This window comes from Carcharhinus amblyrhynchos, chromosome 14 (genome assembly GCF_965287045.1).
Source record: "Carcharhinus amblyrhynchos chromosome 14, sCarAmb.v2.hapA, whole genome shotgun sequence".
Lineage (NCBI taxonomy): Eukaryota > Metazoa > Chordata > Chondrichthyes > Carcharhiniformes > Carcharhinidae > Carcharhinus > Carcharhinus amblyrhynchos.
In genome coordinates this window covers 22,647,890-22,667,781 of record NC_137337.1, presented here as the reverse complement: position 1 = coordinate 22,667,781, position 19,892 = coordinate 22,647,890, and the positions used below count along the sequence as shown (strand labels likewise).

Genomic DNA, 19,892 nt, shown 5'->3' with positions numbered 1-19,892 from the left:
TGTAACCAGATCCATACAGCTTGAGTGTGTCTGTTCCAGCCATGTGTTTGGCTGCTGCTCTGAATCTGAGCTCATCCCTTCTATTTTCACTTTTTTGTCTCCCTTATTTCTCTCTTTAGCTCCCTCCAACTCCTGAGGCATTCTGTCACGACCCCTGGCTTCACTGTTTCTTTAAAGTAGCCCACAACTTCCCTTCGGTATTTCTCAGCATCTTGTGAAAAGCTCGTGACGCACTTACACTCCTTATCAGTAACCTGAACTGCCCATCCTACTGTCTTGTTGATCTTTCTGTCCAATACCTGCTGCTAATAATTGAAAGTCTCCTTTCATTTAACTCAGCCCTCCCAAGGTGACTTCATACACTCTCCTGGTCATTCAGCTATCATTTCTGTTCACATCTCTCTCCAGGATATTGGTTCATTTGTAAACAAAGCCTTTGTCACAAGTTTATTTTGGGTGGTTGTGTCAACTTGGCTGAAATTCTGCTGGGGGGCATTTTGTTCCATGCCCCTAAAAGAGTGATATCTCTTCCTCGGTGACTTTCACCTCAATTTACTATGCACTCTCTCTTCACTGGCCTATTCCCACTAAATGGCTTCCTTCTTGGTTCTCATCTTAGATGATATTGTTGTCAATTTCCTCTCCTTGTATACTGTCTCCATCTTCTCTGCCATCACCGCCGCCTTCAAATAAAAGCAACGTTCGACCCCTGTGTCATTACTAATTACAACCCCATCCCCAATTTCCAATTCCTGTCCTTGAGCCTGTTGATGCTTCCCAAATCCATCTTGTCCAGAACTTAGAATTCAAGCACGCAGGAATTCAGTCTGTTAAAGTCATAAATGGCAACATGTGTGGCAGACAGTGATGAACTTTCCCTTCTCGACCTGTCTGTGACAGGGTTGACGGCACCAACTTGCTGCAGTATCTGTCCACCAATATTCAGCTGGGCTGGACTTCATTCATCCCGTTTCATTCTTATCTATTCAGTCGTAGTTGAGAATCATCTGCAGTGACTTCTCTTCCCACGCCATTATCTCTGATGTCTCTCAAGATCTGACTGGACAGAGTACAGGAATGAGGTAGAGAATCTGGTGAACAGGTGTGGCAAAAGTAATCTCTCCCTCAATGTCAACAAAACGAAGAAGGTTGTCGTCGACTTCTTGGAGGGAAACTTACCCCTGTCTACATCAATAAGGATGAAGTAGAAAGGGTTAGGAGCTTCATGTTTTTTCCAAATCACCAATAACCTGATTTGGTCTCCCCGATGGCAACACTATAGTTAAAAAAGCCCACCGACGCCTTTACTTTCTCAGAAGACTAAGAAAATTTGGCATGTTAGCTATGACTCTCACCAATTCTTACAGATGCACCATAGAAAGCATTCTTTCTGGTTGTATCACAGCTTGGAATGACCCCTGCTCTTCCCAAGACCACAAGAAACTACAAAAGGTCGTGAATGTAGCCCAATCCATCATGCAGACCAGCCTCCCATCCATTAACTCTGTCTACACTTCCTGCTGCCTCGGCAAAGCGGCTAGCAAAATTAAGAACCCCATGTACCCTGGACGTTCTCTCTTCCACCACCTTCCGTTGGGGAAAGGATACAAAAGTCTGAGGTCACATAGCAGCCGACACATGAGCATCTTCTTCCCAGCTGCCAACAGACCTTTGAATGGGCTCACCCTGCATTAAGTTGATCTTTCTCTATACCTTTGCTATAACTAACACTCCATTCTGCATTCTCTCATTTCCTTCTCTATGAATGGTATGCTTTGTGTAGTGCGCAAGAAGCAATATTTTTCACTGTATGCTAATACATGTGACAATAAGTCAAATCATCTCTCCTAGGCCCCTCCTATTTCTCATCGATTTTATCTCTATCTGCCCTTATAGAACTCAAAAGTAAGTGTTGACATATTTACCTTTATCTTTGTGGTGTATTCATGCCCTGGATCTTTGTGCTTTCTTACGAGGGTTAAAAGATTGCTATCGGGACTTGGAATTCCTGCTGAATCCTCCCTAACAATGGCCTTTAGAACATTGATAATATTTACTTCAAGTTTTGCTGCCAGCTTCGTGTGATCTGTGTTAAAGAAGCTACTTCAGTCACAGCATTATTCTGTGCAGTGACTCTTGTTTTTTGCTTGTGAATTGCAGATACTGATGTATATTACGCTCTCACTGAAGTCTTGAATTTTTTAATTTATTTGTAATGTTTGCTTACTGATGATCAGTGTTGCAATAAGGTAGTGACATAATGAGGAAAAAGCATTCAGCATTGACTAGCTCATGATGAAATGTAGTGTCGCAGAAGCTTACGTAGACCAAATAAAGTGAACCCATATAGGCAGCACAGTGGTTAGCACTGCTGCTTCCCTGCACCAGGGACTTGGGTTTGATTCCAGCCTTCAATGACTGTGTCTGCATGGAGTTTGCTTGTTTTCCCTGTGTCTGTGTGAGTTTCCTCTGGGTGCTCTGTTTTCCTCCCATAGTCCAAAGATGTATAGGTTAGGTGGATTAATCATGGTAAATGCGTGGAGATAGGCCTTCTCCTTCTGGCCTGTCTGGGATGTTCTGTCGATGCTGACTTGATGGGCTGGACACCTTTCTGCAGCGTGGCGATTCTAAGGTGCCCAAACGGAATTGGATTTAAATTAAGGCTTTCAGGTTCATTGAAGTTTGTGTTTTGCAGAAGTTGATTAACTGTTTAAAATGTGTTTGGTGGCTAGGTTGAAGGGCTGAGCTTTTCTGTTCTTGTTTCAGATTCCAACGTCCGCAGTATTTTGCTTTTATCGTTTCAGTCGTATGCTTTTTGTAACAACCCTTTTCTGTTGCGGAGAAGTGTGAGGTAATTCACTTTGGTAGGAATAACAGATGTGTCGAGTATAGGGCTAACGGGAGGACTTTGAATAGTGTGGATGAGCAGAGGGATCTAGGTGTATGTGTACATAGATCCCTGAAAGTTGGGAGTCAAGTAGATAAGGTTGTTAAGAAGGCATACGGTGTCTTGGCGTTTATTGGTAGGGGGATTGAATTTAGGAGTCGCAGCGTCATGTTGCAACTGTACACAACTCTGGTGCGGCCGCACTTGGAGTACTGTGTGCAGTTCTGGTCCCCACATTACAGGAAGGATGTGGAGGCTTTGGAGAGGGTGCAGAGGAGGTTTACCAGGATGTTGCCTGGTATGGAGGGGAGGTCCTATGAGGAGAGGCTGAGGGATTTGGGGTTGTTTTCGCTGGAAAGAAGGCGGCTAAGAGGGGATCTTATTGAAACATATAAGATGATTAGAGGTTTAGATAGGGTGGATAGTAATAGCCTTTTTCCTCTGATGGAGAAATCTAGCACGAGGGGGCATGGCTTTAAATTAAGGGGTGGTAGTTATAGGACGGATGTCAGGGGTAGGTTCTTTACCCAGAGGGTGGTGAGGGATTGGAATGCCCTGCCTGCTGCAGTTGTAAATGCGCCTAGTTTGGGGGCGTTTAAGAGATCCGTGGATAGGTTTATGGACGAAAAGGGATTGGTTTAGGTTAGTGGGTCATTGTTTTGTAACTGGTCGGCCCAACATCGTGGGCCGAAGGGCCTGTTCTGCGCTGTAATGTTCTATGTTGTGCAGTTGCTTTTCTTGTTGAAAAAAATGAAAATTGGGGTGAGATGTTTAGGGGTGTTACTTATATTAATTTAGTGAGTCTGGACCTTTACAAGAGAGAATTCAGTGATGGGGAAATTTGTTAATTATAGTTGCATATTTATGTGTATACTTTGCATTGAAGTGAGCCTACTGAAAATATTGAGGCTGAGTAGTATTATGTTCTGCTGCTTAGGTACAGCTCGGTACTTAGTAAGCGTTGTATTTTGTAGGCACTTCTAGATTTTAGCATCAGTACTATTGAAGCGTTAGTGACTCTCAACACCTTCACAGAAGTATTTTTTGTAATGTGTAGATGCTTCTGATGTTGTGGAATCTTCAAAGAAGCGGTTACATTTGCACGAAGGCTCGGGAAGAATAGAGGAAACCAGCAGCAATGCTCCTTCCGGGCAACCAGCCATTTTTAGATGTGGTTTTCCATTTTTTCCTGAACCTTTATGCTGTAGATAATTATTACTTTGGCCCTGACCTTGGCAGTGTTGTAATGTAAAGCTGGTTTGTATAATGTTTCCAGTCATGCCTTCAGTTACCATTTGTATAAAGTCAATTGACATCATTGATGGATATTTCAGAAGAGATTTTGAGAAGCATTATTCTGTATTTCAGTGTGTCTCATTTGTTCCTTTTTTTAATTGCTCAATATTTAGATTGAATAAGAGTTCATTCAAAAGTTAGTTGAGGTGAAACTGACGTGGTTGTGTAACTTGTGATCTGAGCATTGCCTTGACTTGTGGTAATGGAAAGAGAATGTTGGTTTGAGGTTAGTACATGAGGAATTATTATACAGTAGTACATTGGAAAATTATTATGTTCGAGTATCTTCCTCTCTGTTGGGCTGTCTTATTTTTAATTTACTGAATTTGAAAAGCATTTTCGCTGACATCCTTCCATCACTGTAAAAAGTGTCCAATCTTGTTTAGCTCTTGGGGAATGTGTGCTTTTTATAAATGTGGGGCTTGCACAACCACTTGTTTTTTTTTCCCCAATTAATCAAAAGCTCTTTAAGCACACATATTTATTTTCCATTACTTGAGCTAGGCCTTTTTTTCACAGTCCTTTGGGGCAAGGAAAGTACATTTTTAAGCTCTTCAACTGATACCAACAAAACCACATTACCTAGTCATCGACTGCCTGTTCCAGACTTCATGCATTTATCAGGCCGATGTCCCGTATCATATCTACACCAGACAAAGTTGACGCCTTCATTTAGCTTAGCTCATCAGTTGAGATGACAGGCCAGGCTATTTTGGGTGCATTGTATGGGATATTGATGTGAATTGTCCCAAGTGCTTGATTACCTTTGCTTCAGCTGTTTCTGTTCTCCCTCATTCCTGTGTGCATGCAATGTGTTTTCTTAATTTGGCAGAACGTGATTTTTCTATGCACACCCATTGTTGTCAAAGTCTGTGTTATAACATTTGAGCATTAGCAAGCTTGGGCTAAAGCAATAAATATGTAACGTTCTTTGCAAATAGTGGAGATTAAATTTTTCGTGAGATTATATCTTTGAAATGTAGTTTTTTAAAAGCACATTCAATCTGGTATCAGCAGGTTGGGGTGGCCATGTTCCACTTTTCAACAGTCTTATGTATTCACTGGTGTTGAATGTCACTGGCTTGGAGGGTGGTCTCTTTAACGCAGTCACATCATTGAGGGACCTGTGCTTTGGTATCTTTGACTTAATTAGGTTCCAATAGTAATCTCTTCAAATTTTCTTGAGAAGTAGAACTTCCATTCAAATAATGCTTTTAATGTAGAGAGAAAAGAATCACATTGTGATTTATAGAGGCTAAATGGAAAATAGTTACTGAGTCAAAGGACAAGGTATTGGGAAGGCTAAACAAAATGTTTGTCATGAAAAGATGGGTTTTAAGGTGAGGGGAAAAGGTGACAGGGTGTAAACATTAAGGGAAAGCTCTTGGAATGCAAGGATGCCCATGGTAGTGGTCTTTTGTAAGAGTGGAAGCATGGGGTTGGGAGGTGAACAGATTGTTGATCTAGTGACAGAATGTTACCCATGTTAGTTGTCGGTGTTCGGCGAAATGTTTAGTGACAAATTAAATGCACTACGGTACATAAATTGTAGAGCACCTCCTTTGCAACCTTACGGATCTTGAGTCTGACATCCTGCATGCGGTCAAAACTTACCAAAATAAAGTAGGACCCTTTCACATCCCAAGTCAGTGCACAGACAGAACAAGGCAAGCCCTTAATTTGCCTCCTTGCTTGCTCCAAAAAAAATCTTAGTTAAAAGGCACTTCCATGTTCCAGTGTACTAGATGAAATTGGCAAGCATTTTGCACACAAGGCCCCACAAATTGCATTGTTATGCACGGTTGCGACTGTCCGTTTGCCATTTTGGTTCATTGTGTGTGTAAATGTCTTCATTCGGTGAAATGCCAACTTAGATTGTGTGTTAGACCGTGAATCCATAACCTTTCTGACATTACGGCTTGAGTGCTACCAACTGTTTGCACAGGGCTTTTGAAGTACCCTATGCTTTCCAGATAAACTTCTGTGTTTCTGTCTTGTCATCAGTACGTTGAACTGGTACATCCTTGATATCTTTTTGGTAATTTTTTCTTTTCGTTTCACTAAATTTCATTAATATCAATATGTGGCCTGACTTTGGGTGGTGGTCAACATTAAATAAGCAATTTGATACTATTTCATCTGGTCTTTTGGAAGAGGTTCTAATTATTTAACTCAGACTTACAAGTCATTATGCTGTAATCATCACCTCCACTATTTTCTTCCTCTCTTGTTAGCTTTTTCCCCCAATATCTCCTATGCATTGACTTAAATCAACGTGGAGTAGAGAGCTTATGTCTGATGCTGAAATTAAATTTTTGGACTTTATGTCCAATTTGAAGCGTCTTTTTCTTTGCAAACCATTTCTCATCAGTATCCAAGTGCTATCTATTCAGTTCAATATAAAATCTTGTTAAAATGTCTTAAGCAGTATGTATGATAATCCTGATTGCCTCTGTGATTTCTCTTCACAATGAAGTTGATTTATCCCAGTGGCAGTTACCATATTCTGTGCATTAACCAGATTTCCTTTCCACTCGCGTCAGGTCTAAGCTTTACAGCATTTTGATCCATTTGATCCCTTAATACAAAGTAATCTTTGTTAAGCAGTGTTTTACTGTACAGGTCACCCGGCATATTCATGTGCAGCAGTTTGATTTAAATATAGAAAGTTCAGAGGGGAGGTGACAGAGAACATTAGCAAGTCTAGGAAAGTGTAGCAGTTTTCACAAAAAGGAGTCTGTCTTCTACGTGCATATGACAATAAAACAGTAGTAATAGAAGCTGTGGGGCCAGTTAGAGACCAAAGGAAATTTACAAATGGAGGTACATGGCATGGCTGAGGTATTAATGAACACTTTGTATCTGTCTTTACCAGTGAAAAGATACTGCCAAAATCATAGTGAAAGAAGAGTTAGAGATACTGGATGTGATTCAAAATTGATAGGTTGTAAAAAGGCTGTCTGTTTTCAAGTCACTAAGATCCGATTTAAATGCATCTGAGGATGTTGAGGGAAGTAAGGATGGATATTGTGGGAGCACTCGCTTAGATTCATGCTAGGGTGCTATCAGAGTTGGAGAATTTCAAATGATATCACCTCTTGTTTCAAAAGAACACAATTAAAAAAGGGTTCAAAAATGGTTCCAGGAATACAGGACTTCAGTTGGATAGATTGGAGAAGCTGGGGCTATTCCCTTGAGAAGTTTGAAGGTAGATTTGTTAGCACAGTTCAAAATAATGAGGAGTTTGGATGCAACAGCAAGAGAGAAACTGTATTTGCAGAGTGGCCAAGAGCCAGATGACCTCAACGTAAGATGATTGGCAAAAACTATTAGGTACTAGAAATATGTGTTTAATAAGTCCCATTTTCTCTGTTAATCATTTTGTTATTTGCACTCCATTGCCTTGAGTTATTTTGGATTCCTTTGTGTTGCTGGTAGTTTATTTTCTAACTCCACCTGCTTCACTAATGTGCCTCAGAACCCTGAGGAAGTCCTGAAATGGTATATCTGTACTACAAATACTCATGATGTCCTTTGCTTGGTATCTTAAATAATGGTCATTGATTTTGCTGCATGCTTCATCTAATTGGAAGCATGGCAAAGGGCAAAGATCAGTTTGTTGCAGTGTCAGCAGGATTTGGGGAGCTGGGTCCTTCCCACAGGAACACGAATGATGGCAGTTCAATAATTAATACCATTGTTGTTGAAAGTGACTTTCTGCGAAAGTGAATACTGCAAATTTCTGTATTGTATTCTTGGCTACAGGCACAGCATCAGCTGTGATTTAAAATACTGGATTTATCATTTGCCTGAAATCTGAATTATCTCTTGGCATTTACCAACACAAGAGCCAAAGAAATGGGTGGTCTGGGGGAAGAAAGGATGTATAAATTCTACAGTTCATTGTTTCTCCTATTTGTCATAACTGCACTATTACTCTTACACTATCATGTTATTTCATCAGTCATTGATTTCCAAAATTACGCACTTTGTGTATAGATGTCCATTATCTTGCATTCCTCTTCATTCATCTCTAGTATCCATGTTGCTCAGTAGAAGTTTGCCACATCATCAGCCTCATCCTGTGCTCTGTTTCTATGGTAAATCATGCATGCCTTGTACAGTTTCATGTCTTAAACATGTTTTCTTGTCTCAATATTTGTATTAAAGCCTGATTCACATATAACAACCACAACCCATATCATCTTTTTACAGACACAAATATCCTGGTCTCCATGGGGTTTTTAACCCTTTGTCTGATATTCAGCTTCTACGGAAACTTAATTCTTGCTTGTTGCAAGAAAGGGACAGGAATAAATGCAACAACTACAGGCTGGTTAAATGATGGGGAAACATTTTGAGGCAGTAATAGTGGGCAAAAATAATTGGGCTAATACATTAAAGCCTCCCCCAACAGCACTCAGGCTATGCCTACATTACATATATTGCAACAGCTCAAGGAAGACAATTCAGTCCTTGATTATAATTGGAAACTGGCAATAAATGCTGACCTTGTCAGTGATGCTCACGTCCCATAAACAAATTTTAAAAATTGTGGAGTAACAGCACAAAAGGTGACCATTCAACCCATTGTCCCTATTCTCCCTCTGTTGGCTCTTTGGTATGGCTATATAATTTATCATAACCCCTTTTGTTTTCATAGCCGAAGAAATTTTAATAACTATTCTTTGTTACTTTTGATTTGGCTACCACGGCAGTTGATTGTGTAAAAATGAATGTTTCCTCATGTCGTCTCTGGTCGATTCATCTGCAGTGTTGATAGGCAGGGAGCTCCAGGATCTTGCCCGGTGACAGTGGAAGAATGGCTATATGTTTCAAGTCAGAATGGTGTTTGGCTTGCAGGGGAACGGTTGCCTGTGTGGAGGGAGTGAATTTTTCAGGTGGTTGATGGGGTGCCAGTCAAACCAGCTGCTTTGCCCTGGGTGATATTAAACTTTTTAAGTCTTTAATCTGCCATTCAGGTAATGCTTTCATTCCCTATTAGTTTTTGAGGTATGTTATTTACAAATAGACAGATTTCAATAAAACTTGTACTCGTATATTGGCTTTTGGTTAAGTGATTGCTTATGTGATATCCTGGGGCTGTGATGTTTGGCCTCCAGCAGCTGTAATCATCTTCCTTTGTAGTAATTACCATTCCAACTAGTGGGGAGATTTCCAGCCCATCCTCCCCCCCCCCCCCTCCCTGCCCTCTCTCTCTCTCTCTCTCTCTCTCACACCAGGATCTGGATCCTGAATTTTTAAAGGATTTGTTACCACTGGGAGATGAGGCAGATTGAATGTTGTGGGTTATTTTATTTAGAATATTGTTGATTGTTTTAGAATGTTGTGGATTGTCACAGCTGCCAAAATGTGAACAGCGTTTTCAGAGCAAGTTGTTGGATCTGGGTTGGACTGAGACCTGTTCAGTGAGATGGAAGTTTTTACAGTAATAATGTTGAACTAACATTGTGTTGTGGAGATGCTCATTTGTTGGAGCTACTTTTATCCAGACAAGTGAGCCAGGTCACACAGCTGACTCCAGGATAAATTGGAGAGGTTGTGGTTGTTCTTCAAGGAGAGAGACTCAAGAGAGGATTTATTAGAGGCATTCAGTTATGACAGTTTTATATATAGATGAAGAGAAACTGTTCCCATTGGTGAAAGGTTAAAATACTACAGGATACAAATAAAAAGTGAATGGCAAAAGAACCAAAGGCAACATGAGGAAAAACTTTGATGCATCGAGTGCTTATAGTTTGGAATGCACTGTCTGAATGGGTACTAAAGCTGTTTCAATTATGGCTTTTGAAAAAGAGCTATATGAGCTTTTGGAGGGGGGAAATCATTGTCAGGCAATGGAGGATAGGAAAAGGTTTGGTGAATGTTTCAACAATGTTTCAACCCTCCAACCTGCTCTTGTAGTCACATTATTTAACTGACCAGAAATTTCAGACAGCCAATGGTAATCCCCAGGATGTTGGTGGGGTATTCAGAAATGGTAATGCTGTTGAATTAATGGACAATAATTAAATTTGTGGAGTGAATGGTATATGCCACTTAAGACTTGCTGCATGCTGGCACAGACTGCTTCATTTACTGGGAAGTTGTGAATAATATTGAATATGTCCCCACTTCTAACTTTACGATGAAAGAAAGGTAATTTGAGTAGCCAAAAATGGTTGGGCTGAGGGTACTAATCTGAGCAACTCCTACAGTGATATCCTGGGGCTGTGATGCTTGGTCTCTGGCAACTACAATCATCTTCCTTTGCGTAGTTACCATTCCAGGTAGTGTGCAGATTTCCAGCCCATCCTCCCTCCCCCCTCTATCCACCACCCTCCCCCACACCCAATGCATATTGACTTCAATATTATTCCATTGTCCATGCTTTATAATGTAATGAACAACATGGTGATGAACTGCTTTCAGTACCCAAAAGCAAGGCATTGTTACACCACACCTTTAGAATTATGAGCAGTTCTCGCACCGCTCCATGGGAATGATAATGGCTTTGGAAAGGCGTGCGGTATAGATTTACTGGAATGATACCTGAGCTACAATAATAAAACTAAAATGAGAGAAACAAGTAAGCTTTGCATTCCCTGGTATATAAAGTGTGACTTGATCAAAGTTTGCAAATATAAGGGGAATAAATATGGTAGCTTGGGAGAAACTATTTCTGCTCTTTAAAGAGTGGGGGGTTGGAGCCCAAAAAAGACTTGCATTCCAACCTTTCTTCACATTCCAGTCTATAATTATCTTGCAATTGTGTCTTTGCCTATATATGCCGTGTTTGTAAACTAATCTCCACTCACTTGATGAAGGAGCAGCATGTGATTCCAAATAAACCTGTTGAACTTTAACCTGGTGTTGTGAGACTTCCTGCTGTGCCCACCCCAGTCCAACGCCAGCATCTCCACCTCACTGTTAGTCAAAGATATTAAAGGAGAAGGCCAACAGCAATTTTATGGAGATAGACAAAATTGGCTTCTTGACAGAAGCCAGAGGGTGGTTGTAGAGAATTGTGTTTCAAACTGGAGGGCTGTGACCAGTGGTGTGCCTCGGGGATCAGTGCTGGGTTCACTGTTATTTGTCATTTATGATATAAATGATTTGGATGAGAATATAGGAGACATGGTTAGTTAGTTAAATTCATCCATGGTATAATTTAATGTAGGAATCAACTTGAAGAGCTAACTGGCCTATTCCTGCTCCTACATTTGTAAGAATGTGCAGCTGTTCTAGATTATTGTGTAATAAAACTTACTGATATTGTTTTCCCACTGAAAGTTACTGGTCTTTGTCATTCTATGGGTTATTTCCTAAATGAACACATTTTGAGCCAAGGAAGTTTTTAGTCTGAAGTGAAGACAAAATGCTGGAAGCACTCTGGTCTGGGCAGCAGCTGAGTAGAGAGAGATAAATGTTAACATTTCAGGTCTGTGACTTGCATTAGAAGTTTTTTATTCTTACTCCTTTGACTTTTGTTTTGCAGATTGTTCCACCTTTTCTTTGATTCCTTTTCTGTTTAAGGCTGCAAAATTATTACAGTATTTGGCACAGTTCAATCCAACCATTTTTTCCAATTGAAATGCTAGTCAGATCCTTCAGAAGGAATCCAAGCTGTTCAAATAATGAGTTTTGGTGTAGCATTGATATCCTGCCTCTGTGTTACTTGCATAGTTGGCATTGTTGTGCTTCATAAAACATTGACATTCAAAAACAGAACATCATTGCAGTATTTGAAAAAGTAAAAGTTTATTTCTTGGTCATAAGTAGGTTTACATTCACATAATAATGAAGTTACTGTGAAAATCCTGTGGTCACCATATTCTGGCACCTGTTCGGGTACACAGGGAGAATTTAACACTGCCAATGCACCTAACCTGCACAACTTTGGACTGTGCGAGGAAACCAGAGCGCGCAGCGGAAACCCATGCTGACGTGGGCAGAATGTGCAAACTCCACACACTGACCTAAGCCGGGAATTGAACCCAGGTCTCTGGTACTGTGAGGCAGCAGTGCTAACCACTATGCCAGTATTTTTTTCATATCATTTGAGTCTTGCATCAACTGTTGAAAACATGTCTGAAAGCAGTTTGTTGTTGTTCCCGGCCACTTCTGTTAGTCTGGTGTAAAAGTTCTTCAAAGCCTAAGAGTAATAAAAATTTACCCCAGTCCAATGCCGGCATGTCCACATCATGACTTCTGTTAGTGTCAGTATTGGCTTTGTTATAGTGTCACCTAGTGGTGGAGGTGAATATTAAGGAAGTAAAATGTTCCAGAATAGTGCCAGACTTGTCATGAATTTTGGCATGTTTTTGTCCATTAGTTTTGGGAATGCTGGAAATTGAACTTCAGATCTTTATTAAGATTGTCTTTGACATCATGTACCCTTTTATCACCTGCAGTCGTTTTTAAATGAAACAAACATTTTTTTAACTAAATTGGTCAAATGCAACAGCAAACATTAAAAATATTGTAATTAACGCACTCAATTGGTGTGTAGGCTGGAAAGCCATCGGCTTGATCTATTGTTACTTAATTGATTTAATTTATCCTGAACTTCGGATGGGAGAAATCAGCTAATCACGAAAATTATCAGAGATCATTAAAGCATGCTCTCTCTTGAATGAGCTTTGGGATGTACGTGTTTTATAGGAGAGAGATATATTTTGGCAAACTGATGATGGGTTGAGCCCATCTTCAGGACTGAGATTTACCAGCTCTGATGCAAGTCTTTCACATTCATACAATTTAAATCAGTAGGCTGTGTCCTTGCAGCAGACTTTAAAGAGGCTGGCTGAGAATTGAGCCACCAATAGGCTAAATAAAGATGTTGATAGGCTGTGGTAGGATTAACTGTATATCTTTACCAATTGACGGTTTTGTACACTGCCACTGGAGAACCAAAAACCACAAAAAAAAGCACCCAGTAAGAGGGAGTGCTTAAAAGTGTGCTGTACAAAATGGGATAAAATGCATTCTAGTAGTTCAGTGAACAATTAGGAATCCAAACTCCTGGAGCAATCTTTAAGCTCAGTGACTGAGATCTTGCTATAGATACCAATACAACACAATGCTAGTTGTCAGGAGTAGCTTTTGTACTGTATACCACTAAATAATCTCTAGTTATTCAAGTTGTTGTTTTCTCCCCACCTTCCATTCATTCTATCTTTCACAATCTTATTTTTAAATATATACTCCAAAAGGTGGATGTTCAAGTTCTGTATTACCACATGACTACTTTAAACTTTGTTTTCCTCAATGAAGTTTGCTTACTCAGTGTAATAACTGGTTCTCTGCTCAAATTGAATTTTTGCATATTTCCTGCTCTCTCCTTGATTGAATTAGGGGACTGTTTTGTTCTGTTTTGTAACAATAGGCAGTACTTACCATACATTCAGAATGGAATTCATGTAAAATGCTAAGCTGTTTGTCACACACTTGTTAACTGACTAGGTCTCTGATCATTCTTCTTTTAATCCCAGCAGTGGTAGTTCAGAGCGAAGAAAGGAGAAGTCTCGTGATGCTGCCAGATGTCGAAGGAGCAAAGAGTCAGAGGTCTTCTATGAGCTGGCTCATGAACTGCCTCTTCCTCACAGTATCACTTCTCATCTGGATAAAGCCTCTATCATGAGGCTGACTATCAGTTACCTGCGAATGAGAAAACTACTCGATGCTGGTGAGTCATTCATGGTGTAAACTGTTCATTTTCATTAATGCAGGTGGTTTTAAAATCAGATGTATACGCACAATGTTCATTCTTTGCACCCAGCTCTATTTTTAAGAAGTTACTTATACAGCTTTCCCTGCAATATACCACATATTGATCTTGTGCTCAGTGTGTAGAAAAATTTGAATGTCATTTTATTCCTTTGTTTTTGCTTCCTTGGGTCTCATCTCGGTGAAACTCAACTTCTGTGCTGACAATTAGTTTCAGGTTCGACCTGATTTTATTTTTAATGGAGAATTGCTCCACACAGTTTGCAAGGTTATGGTCCAGATTTAGCTGAAAAAATGATCAGTATTCACTGTCATTACTCCACTGAAACTGGCAGGAACTTTGGGAGTCCACACATGATGAGAATAACCTGGAGATCCAGAGAATGTGCAATTGAGGTACTGTTATTCTCACCCCACACACCACCTCAAATACAATCAATGGAAATCATTTGAGTTAACGAGAGCTTTCACTCTTGAGCATATTTATTGCTAAGTCCTAATCATAAGTAAAGCAATTTTAGAAGAATGTTCTCTTTCTGTATACTTTAAATGCAAGTTGTCCTGATTAATTATTACCAAACCACTGATGCACAAAATCATCCAGGGTGCTTTTATTTGGGTGACTAAAACTTGAATTAATGGCAGGCTTTTAAGGTGGGCATTAATAAGATTAGGTTTAGGAAGAGAATTCCATGGATCTTGGAGTTGAGGGTGCGGCAACACCTGGTGAGGTGCGGAGAGTAATGAATGCCAGTTTGAGTCAGAAAAATGCATGTTTCTGCTCGAAACAAGTCAAATCTGACTAGTTATGGTGATCTGGAACTTTTCTGCCCCTGTTTCATTATGACTTTGGACTTCAGTATTGCTGTCGTCTTGAAACTTTCATTTACGTTCCCTTAAGTTGCAATTATAGTATAATGTTATGTGGGTGTGAATTTTGGAATACATTATTTGAGATCTAACAGTATTTAGACATTTATCTAAGTGCCAATTTTATGAGTCATGTTTGTTTCTTGAAATAGCAAACACAAATAAATGATGTGACATGAACTGTGTTTGGACATTGTGCACAGCATATATGCCAAAAGAGTTGTTCAGTAATTTACTAAGAGACCTAGATAGAAGCCAACAAGTCTGTAGATTGTAGGCCACGTTTATGATCACGGCAAAGCTAAACGCACATCAGTCTTGGACATACACAGTTATCCATTGTCAAATCTCTGAAATATAAATAGCAACAACATTGAAATTTTGGGTACAACTGGGTACACAACCCAATAAATATTCATGATGACATTGAATGGAAGATCATTCCAACAAATCAACCAGATAAAGCATTAATAGTAAAAGCATCACGATGTAGCACCACAATGCCACTCTGATGTTGCACATCAACATGGTTAGATACAACGCAACAAAATTTTTCAATTAAACTTTGCAATAGAAGGAAAGCCAGGTTCTTGCTCTTAACTGTTGAAGAATGGAAAAGCATTTTTTTTGCCCAATAAGCCTGGCCTCCTCCTTTCTATTTTTCACTGTCCTGCCAGCGCCACACTTTACATTCCTGATAACTGCAGGAAGAATCCAAACTTGACGTCCTTTTTACCATACAATAACAACTACTTCTGGTATCCGCATTTGCCCAATTAAATGAAGAGACCAAAATTTGCTGCTGGTGAAATGCTGCTTCTCCACAGGCTGCACTGTTGCAGTAATTGTCAATGGAGTCTACACAGAAATTACTAACAGCATGAACCTAAGGTAACTTCCCACTACTCTTGACTAAAGATGGATATGAAAGTTCTTGTGCAATTTAGGAGTGAGTTTAAGCACATAATATGATAATTGCTACTGAACAACATCTCTGACCCTGAAAATTACAAGAGTAGAATCTCTTTCCCTCTAAGGAAATAAATGATGCAATTAAAAAAGCCTTTTTCTAGTTTCTGTATTTATGTCTCTCCCTTAATCCTATCTGCATGTCCAAACTTTATTTTGCTGCCTATGCAATGATATAAATGACTTTTTGCAGTTGAGTTCTGGTTCAGCAACTTGTTGAAGAATCTCCCTGTCGCTCACAGAATTTCCGGTAGAGGTAATGCAACAAATTAGCTACTCAATTGCTAAAACTCCCCTCTTTCAAGCCCACAAGAAGTGTGTAGGTAATTTGTCCAAAGTGAATAAATTGAGGCCTCGACAGTTGAAGGTGCAATGTTGAAGCAGTATTAAGTTGTGGATTTTCCAATAGACTGACTGCCCAGCTTTCCTCCTTGGCTCCTGAGCTCTCTGGTAGTGTGTTTTCCCCTGACTAGTGTGTTTAGAGTTAGAGGGCACAGTCTCAAAATAAGGAGTTAGCCATTTAGGACTAAGGAGAAGAAATGCCTTCACATAGGAATGAGAATCTTTTGAATCCATAATACAGTGGATCTCAGTTTTAAGTTCATTCAAGACAGTGATAGGTTTTTGGGTGCTAAAAGAATCAAGGGATATGGAAATAGAGGAGGAATAAAAATTCAGCCACAACCCTAATGAATGATTGAGTAGGCTCAAGAGGACAAGTAGCCTATATTGCTATGCTCTTGCGTTAAGATCCTTTTGAAACCTGTCTTAATTTTGAGTCCTTCAAAAAAACTTGTGTTTATGTAATGATTTTCACAAGTACTGAATATCTCAAAGCGTCTTACAACAAATGAAATAACTTTTGATTGTTATATAAAAATGCAGCAGCCAATTTGTGCTTTTATAATTCTAAGTACAATTTTAAAGAAAACTTACTGGACAACTCAGTTAGACACAGCATTGGCGCAGTGAGACTCCAGACTAGTTATTGAGGTTCCCTGCTTTGCTCACTGGCCGCACTGCAATAAAATCATGAGAGGCATAAAAGTGGTGAATAGTGGTCTTTGACCCAGGGTAAAGACGTCCAGAGCTAGAAGACAAAGATTTAAGGCGTGGGGGGAAAGATTTAGAAGGGACCTGAGGGGCAACTTTTTCACAGAGGGTGGGTGTGTATATGGAATGAGCTGCCAGAGGAACTGGTAGAAGTGGGCAAAATTACAACATTTAAAAGATGTTTGAATAGGTACATGGATGGGAAAGGTTTAGAGGGATACGGGCCAAACAGAGGCAGATAGGATTAATTCAGTTTGGCATGGACGTATTAGGCTGAATGGCCTGTTTTCTTGCTGTATATCTCAATGACTCTGACTTGATGACCCATGAACCCAACCAACCCAGCCTGACACAAACTGCCCACAACCCAAAGTGTCTGACCTGAATGGTACTGAGGATGCTGGATTTAAAATACATCATGAATACAATTTGTTATGAAGTGGTCTCTTCAAGAACTAGAAGTCCTGTTTTTGACGTCAGTAATTTAAAGTCTGAATTCCACGTTTGGAGTACTGAGTGCAGTTCTGGTCACCTCACCACCAGAAGGACATGAAAGCTTTGGAGAGAGTGCAAAGAAGGTTCACCAGGATGTTGGCTAGTCTTGAGAGTATTAACTATGAGGCAAGGTTGAATAAACTAGGATTGTTTTCACTAGAAAGACGGAGGCTAAGGAGAGAACTGATAGAGGTCTCCAAAATTATAAGAGGCGCAAACAGGGTGGATAGTCAGCGGCTTTTTCTCAGGGTGGAAGTGTCAGTTACAAAAGGGCACAGGTTCAAGGCGAGGGAAAGAAAGTTTAAGGGAAATGTCGGGGTAAGTTTTTCTTGCAGAGTGTGGTAGGTGCCTGGAGCATGATGCCAGAGGTGGTGGTGGAAGCAGGCACATTAACAACATTCAAGAGGCATCTGGATGGGTACATGAATAGGGACGGAATAGAGTAAGGGCAGAAGTTTTTTTTTAGTTTAGTTAGGGTATCATGATCGACACACGCCTATTTCTGTGCTGTACTTTTCTTTCTTCTTTGATCATTATATGCCAAATTTCCTCTGGAAATACTTGCATCTTTTCATCAGGAGATTATGGGTTTAAGTGTTGTAACTTTCTCATTGTTCACACCTGAACGTTATATGAAATACTGATGAGCGCTGTTTTCAGATGATACTTTTTGAGTGTTTGTTCAAGTGGACGTTGAATCCCGTGAACTGTGGGATTCTTTTTATGTTCCCTTGGTGTTTTGGCTGATGATATTTAAAGTTGCCTAAAATAGGATTGATTTTAAATGCCGACATTTTGTTGTGTACAAAGTGATTTCTTAATAAGTCACAGCACTTAAAATTGTTTCTGTGTAGGTGTTTGAAGTCTGAGCTACAAGATGTTATACAACTGGGAGCTTTTTCTGGCAAATTGCAGTCAGTTTTTTTCAAACTTGAAATAAATTAAGTGATTGATTAAAAAGGAATTTATCTGACTTGTGTAGGAGATGCTGAGATTGAAGCTGACGTGGAGAAACATCTCAACAGCTTTTATTTGAAGGCATTGGAAGGATTTGTCATGGTGTTAACACAGGATGGAGACATGATCTACATGTCTGAGAATGTCAACAAGTGTGTGGGACTCACCCAGGTATGGATGATATTTGTCTATTCTACACAGAAAAATGCCAGTGTGATATAAGACCTGTTTGAAAGAAGGATGAGGAAATGGAAAGGCTTGAAAATTTGGCACATTTAAAAGTATTTATATCGGTTGTGTGGAGATCGTGTTTAACATTTTGCACATCCATTCTAATTCTTGAAACAAAAGTTTTGAGAACCACAGAAGAAAATGCAGGGCAGCACAATATCGCAGTGGTTAGCAATGCTCCCTCAAAGCAGCAGGACCCAGGTTCAGTTCCCAGCTGCGTCACTCACTGTCAGTGTGGAGTCTGTACGTTTTCCTCATGTCTGCGTGGGTTTCCTTTGGGTGCTGCGGTTTCTTCCCACAGTCTGAAAGGTGCATTGGCCATGCTAAATTCTCCTTCAGTGTACCTGAACAGACGCCGGAGTGTGGCAACTAGAGGATTTTCACAGTAATTTCATTGCAGAGTTAATGTTAGCCTACTTGTGACATTAATAAATAAACTTAAAAAAGGCTTGTTTTGACCTGTTGCTTTTCTAGCTTGAGTACCAATGACAATCCATGGCCTTTTTTCCCTTTTCTGTTAACAGTTTGAACTGATTGGTCACAGCGTTTTTGATTTCACCCACCCCTGTGATCATGAAGAGATGCGGGAAATGCTCTCGCACAGACAAGGTAAGGAAACATTTTGACATTATTAATACCTGTCCTGAATACCTATAGTTGATAACCCAGTCATTTCATTGCAGTAATCCATGCCTTTGGCATCCAGCAATTTGTGCCACGTTATCTTTCAGAGTACTACAATTTAAAAGTTAGTACTTTTTTGTTTCGGAGAATTTGATGTGTTGTCTCATTGCTCTACCATAGGTTCACTGTCTCATTGCTCTACCATAGCTTCACACCTAGATAGAGAGGCAAGATCTGCTATATATCAATATTATACAGCATTGCGCATTTTGGCTGTAAATGAGTGAATGCACTCTATTTTTGGACATTTTCTTATAAAGGCTTTCACTGCTGTTTTGCACCATTCATACCCTGCCATTAGGAAATAAACATTTTCTTGACTGTACATTCAATTAATGTTGCTTTCTGACCAACTGCTGGAAAGTGCAGTTTTTCACGTCTCTGGATAAACTGCTTTAATGCAAAATTCTCAGATCTGAATAAAGGTTAGCAGAGCGGGAGGGAAGAATGCAAAATCTGGCAGAAGAGATGGCTTTCATTCTAGACTAAAGGTAGGTAGACCTCCAGGGGTTTTGACATCCTACTAGTTCTGGGAAATTCACCCAAAGCCCAATGGTCAATCTGCTTTCCATTCAGGAAAGCAATGCCATGTGCCCTAACACTCGAACCTCGGCCTCAGAACAGCAAGTTGCATCATTACTATGAATGTTCTTTAATTACGCAAATAGTGTTTTTTAAACTTATTGTATGTGGATTTATGGATCGGTTTTGTTTTGTATTT

The 19,892-nt window shown here is 39.9% G+C and overlaps 1 protein-coding gene across 1 annotated transcript in view; it reads left to right on the top strand.

Annotated features, from left to right (window-relative positions):
• The window catches only part of LOC145352486 (hypoxia-inducible factor 1-alpha-like), a 54,977-nt gene that overhangs the window by 10,525 nt on the left and 24,560 nt on the right, over positions 1-19,892 (top strand). Inside the window, exons 2-4 of the mRNA XM_080202404.1 lie at positions 13,678-13,871; positions 18,282-18,427; positions 19,012-19,096. Of these exons, the coding sequence (XP_080058530.1) occupies positions 13,678-13,871; positions 18,282-18,427; positions 19,012-19,096 (425 nt within the window). The remainder of the gene's footprint in view (positions 1-13,677; positions 13,872-18,281; positions 18,428-19,011; positions 19,097-19,892) is intronic.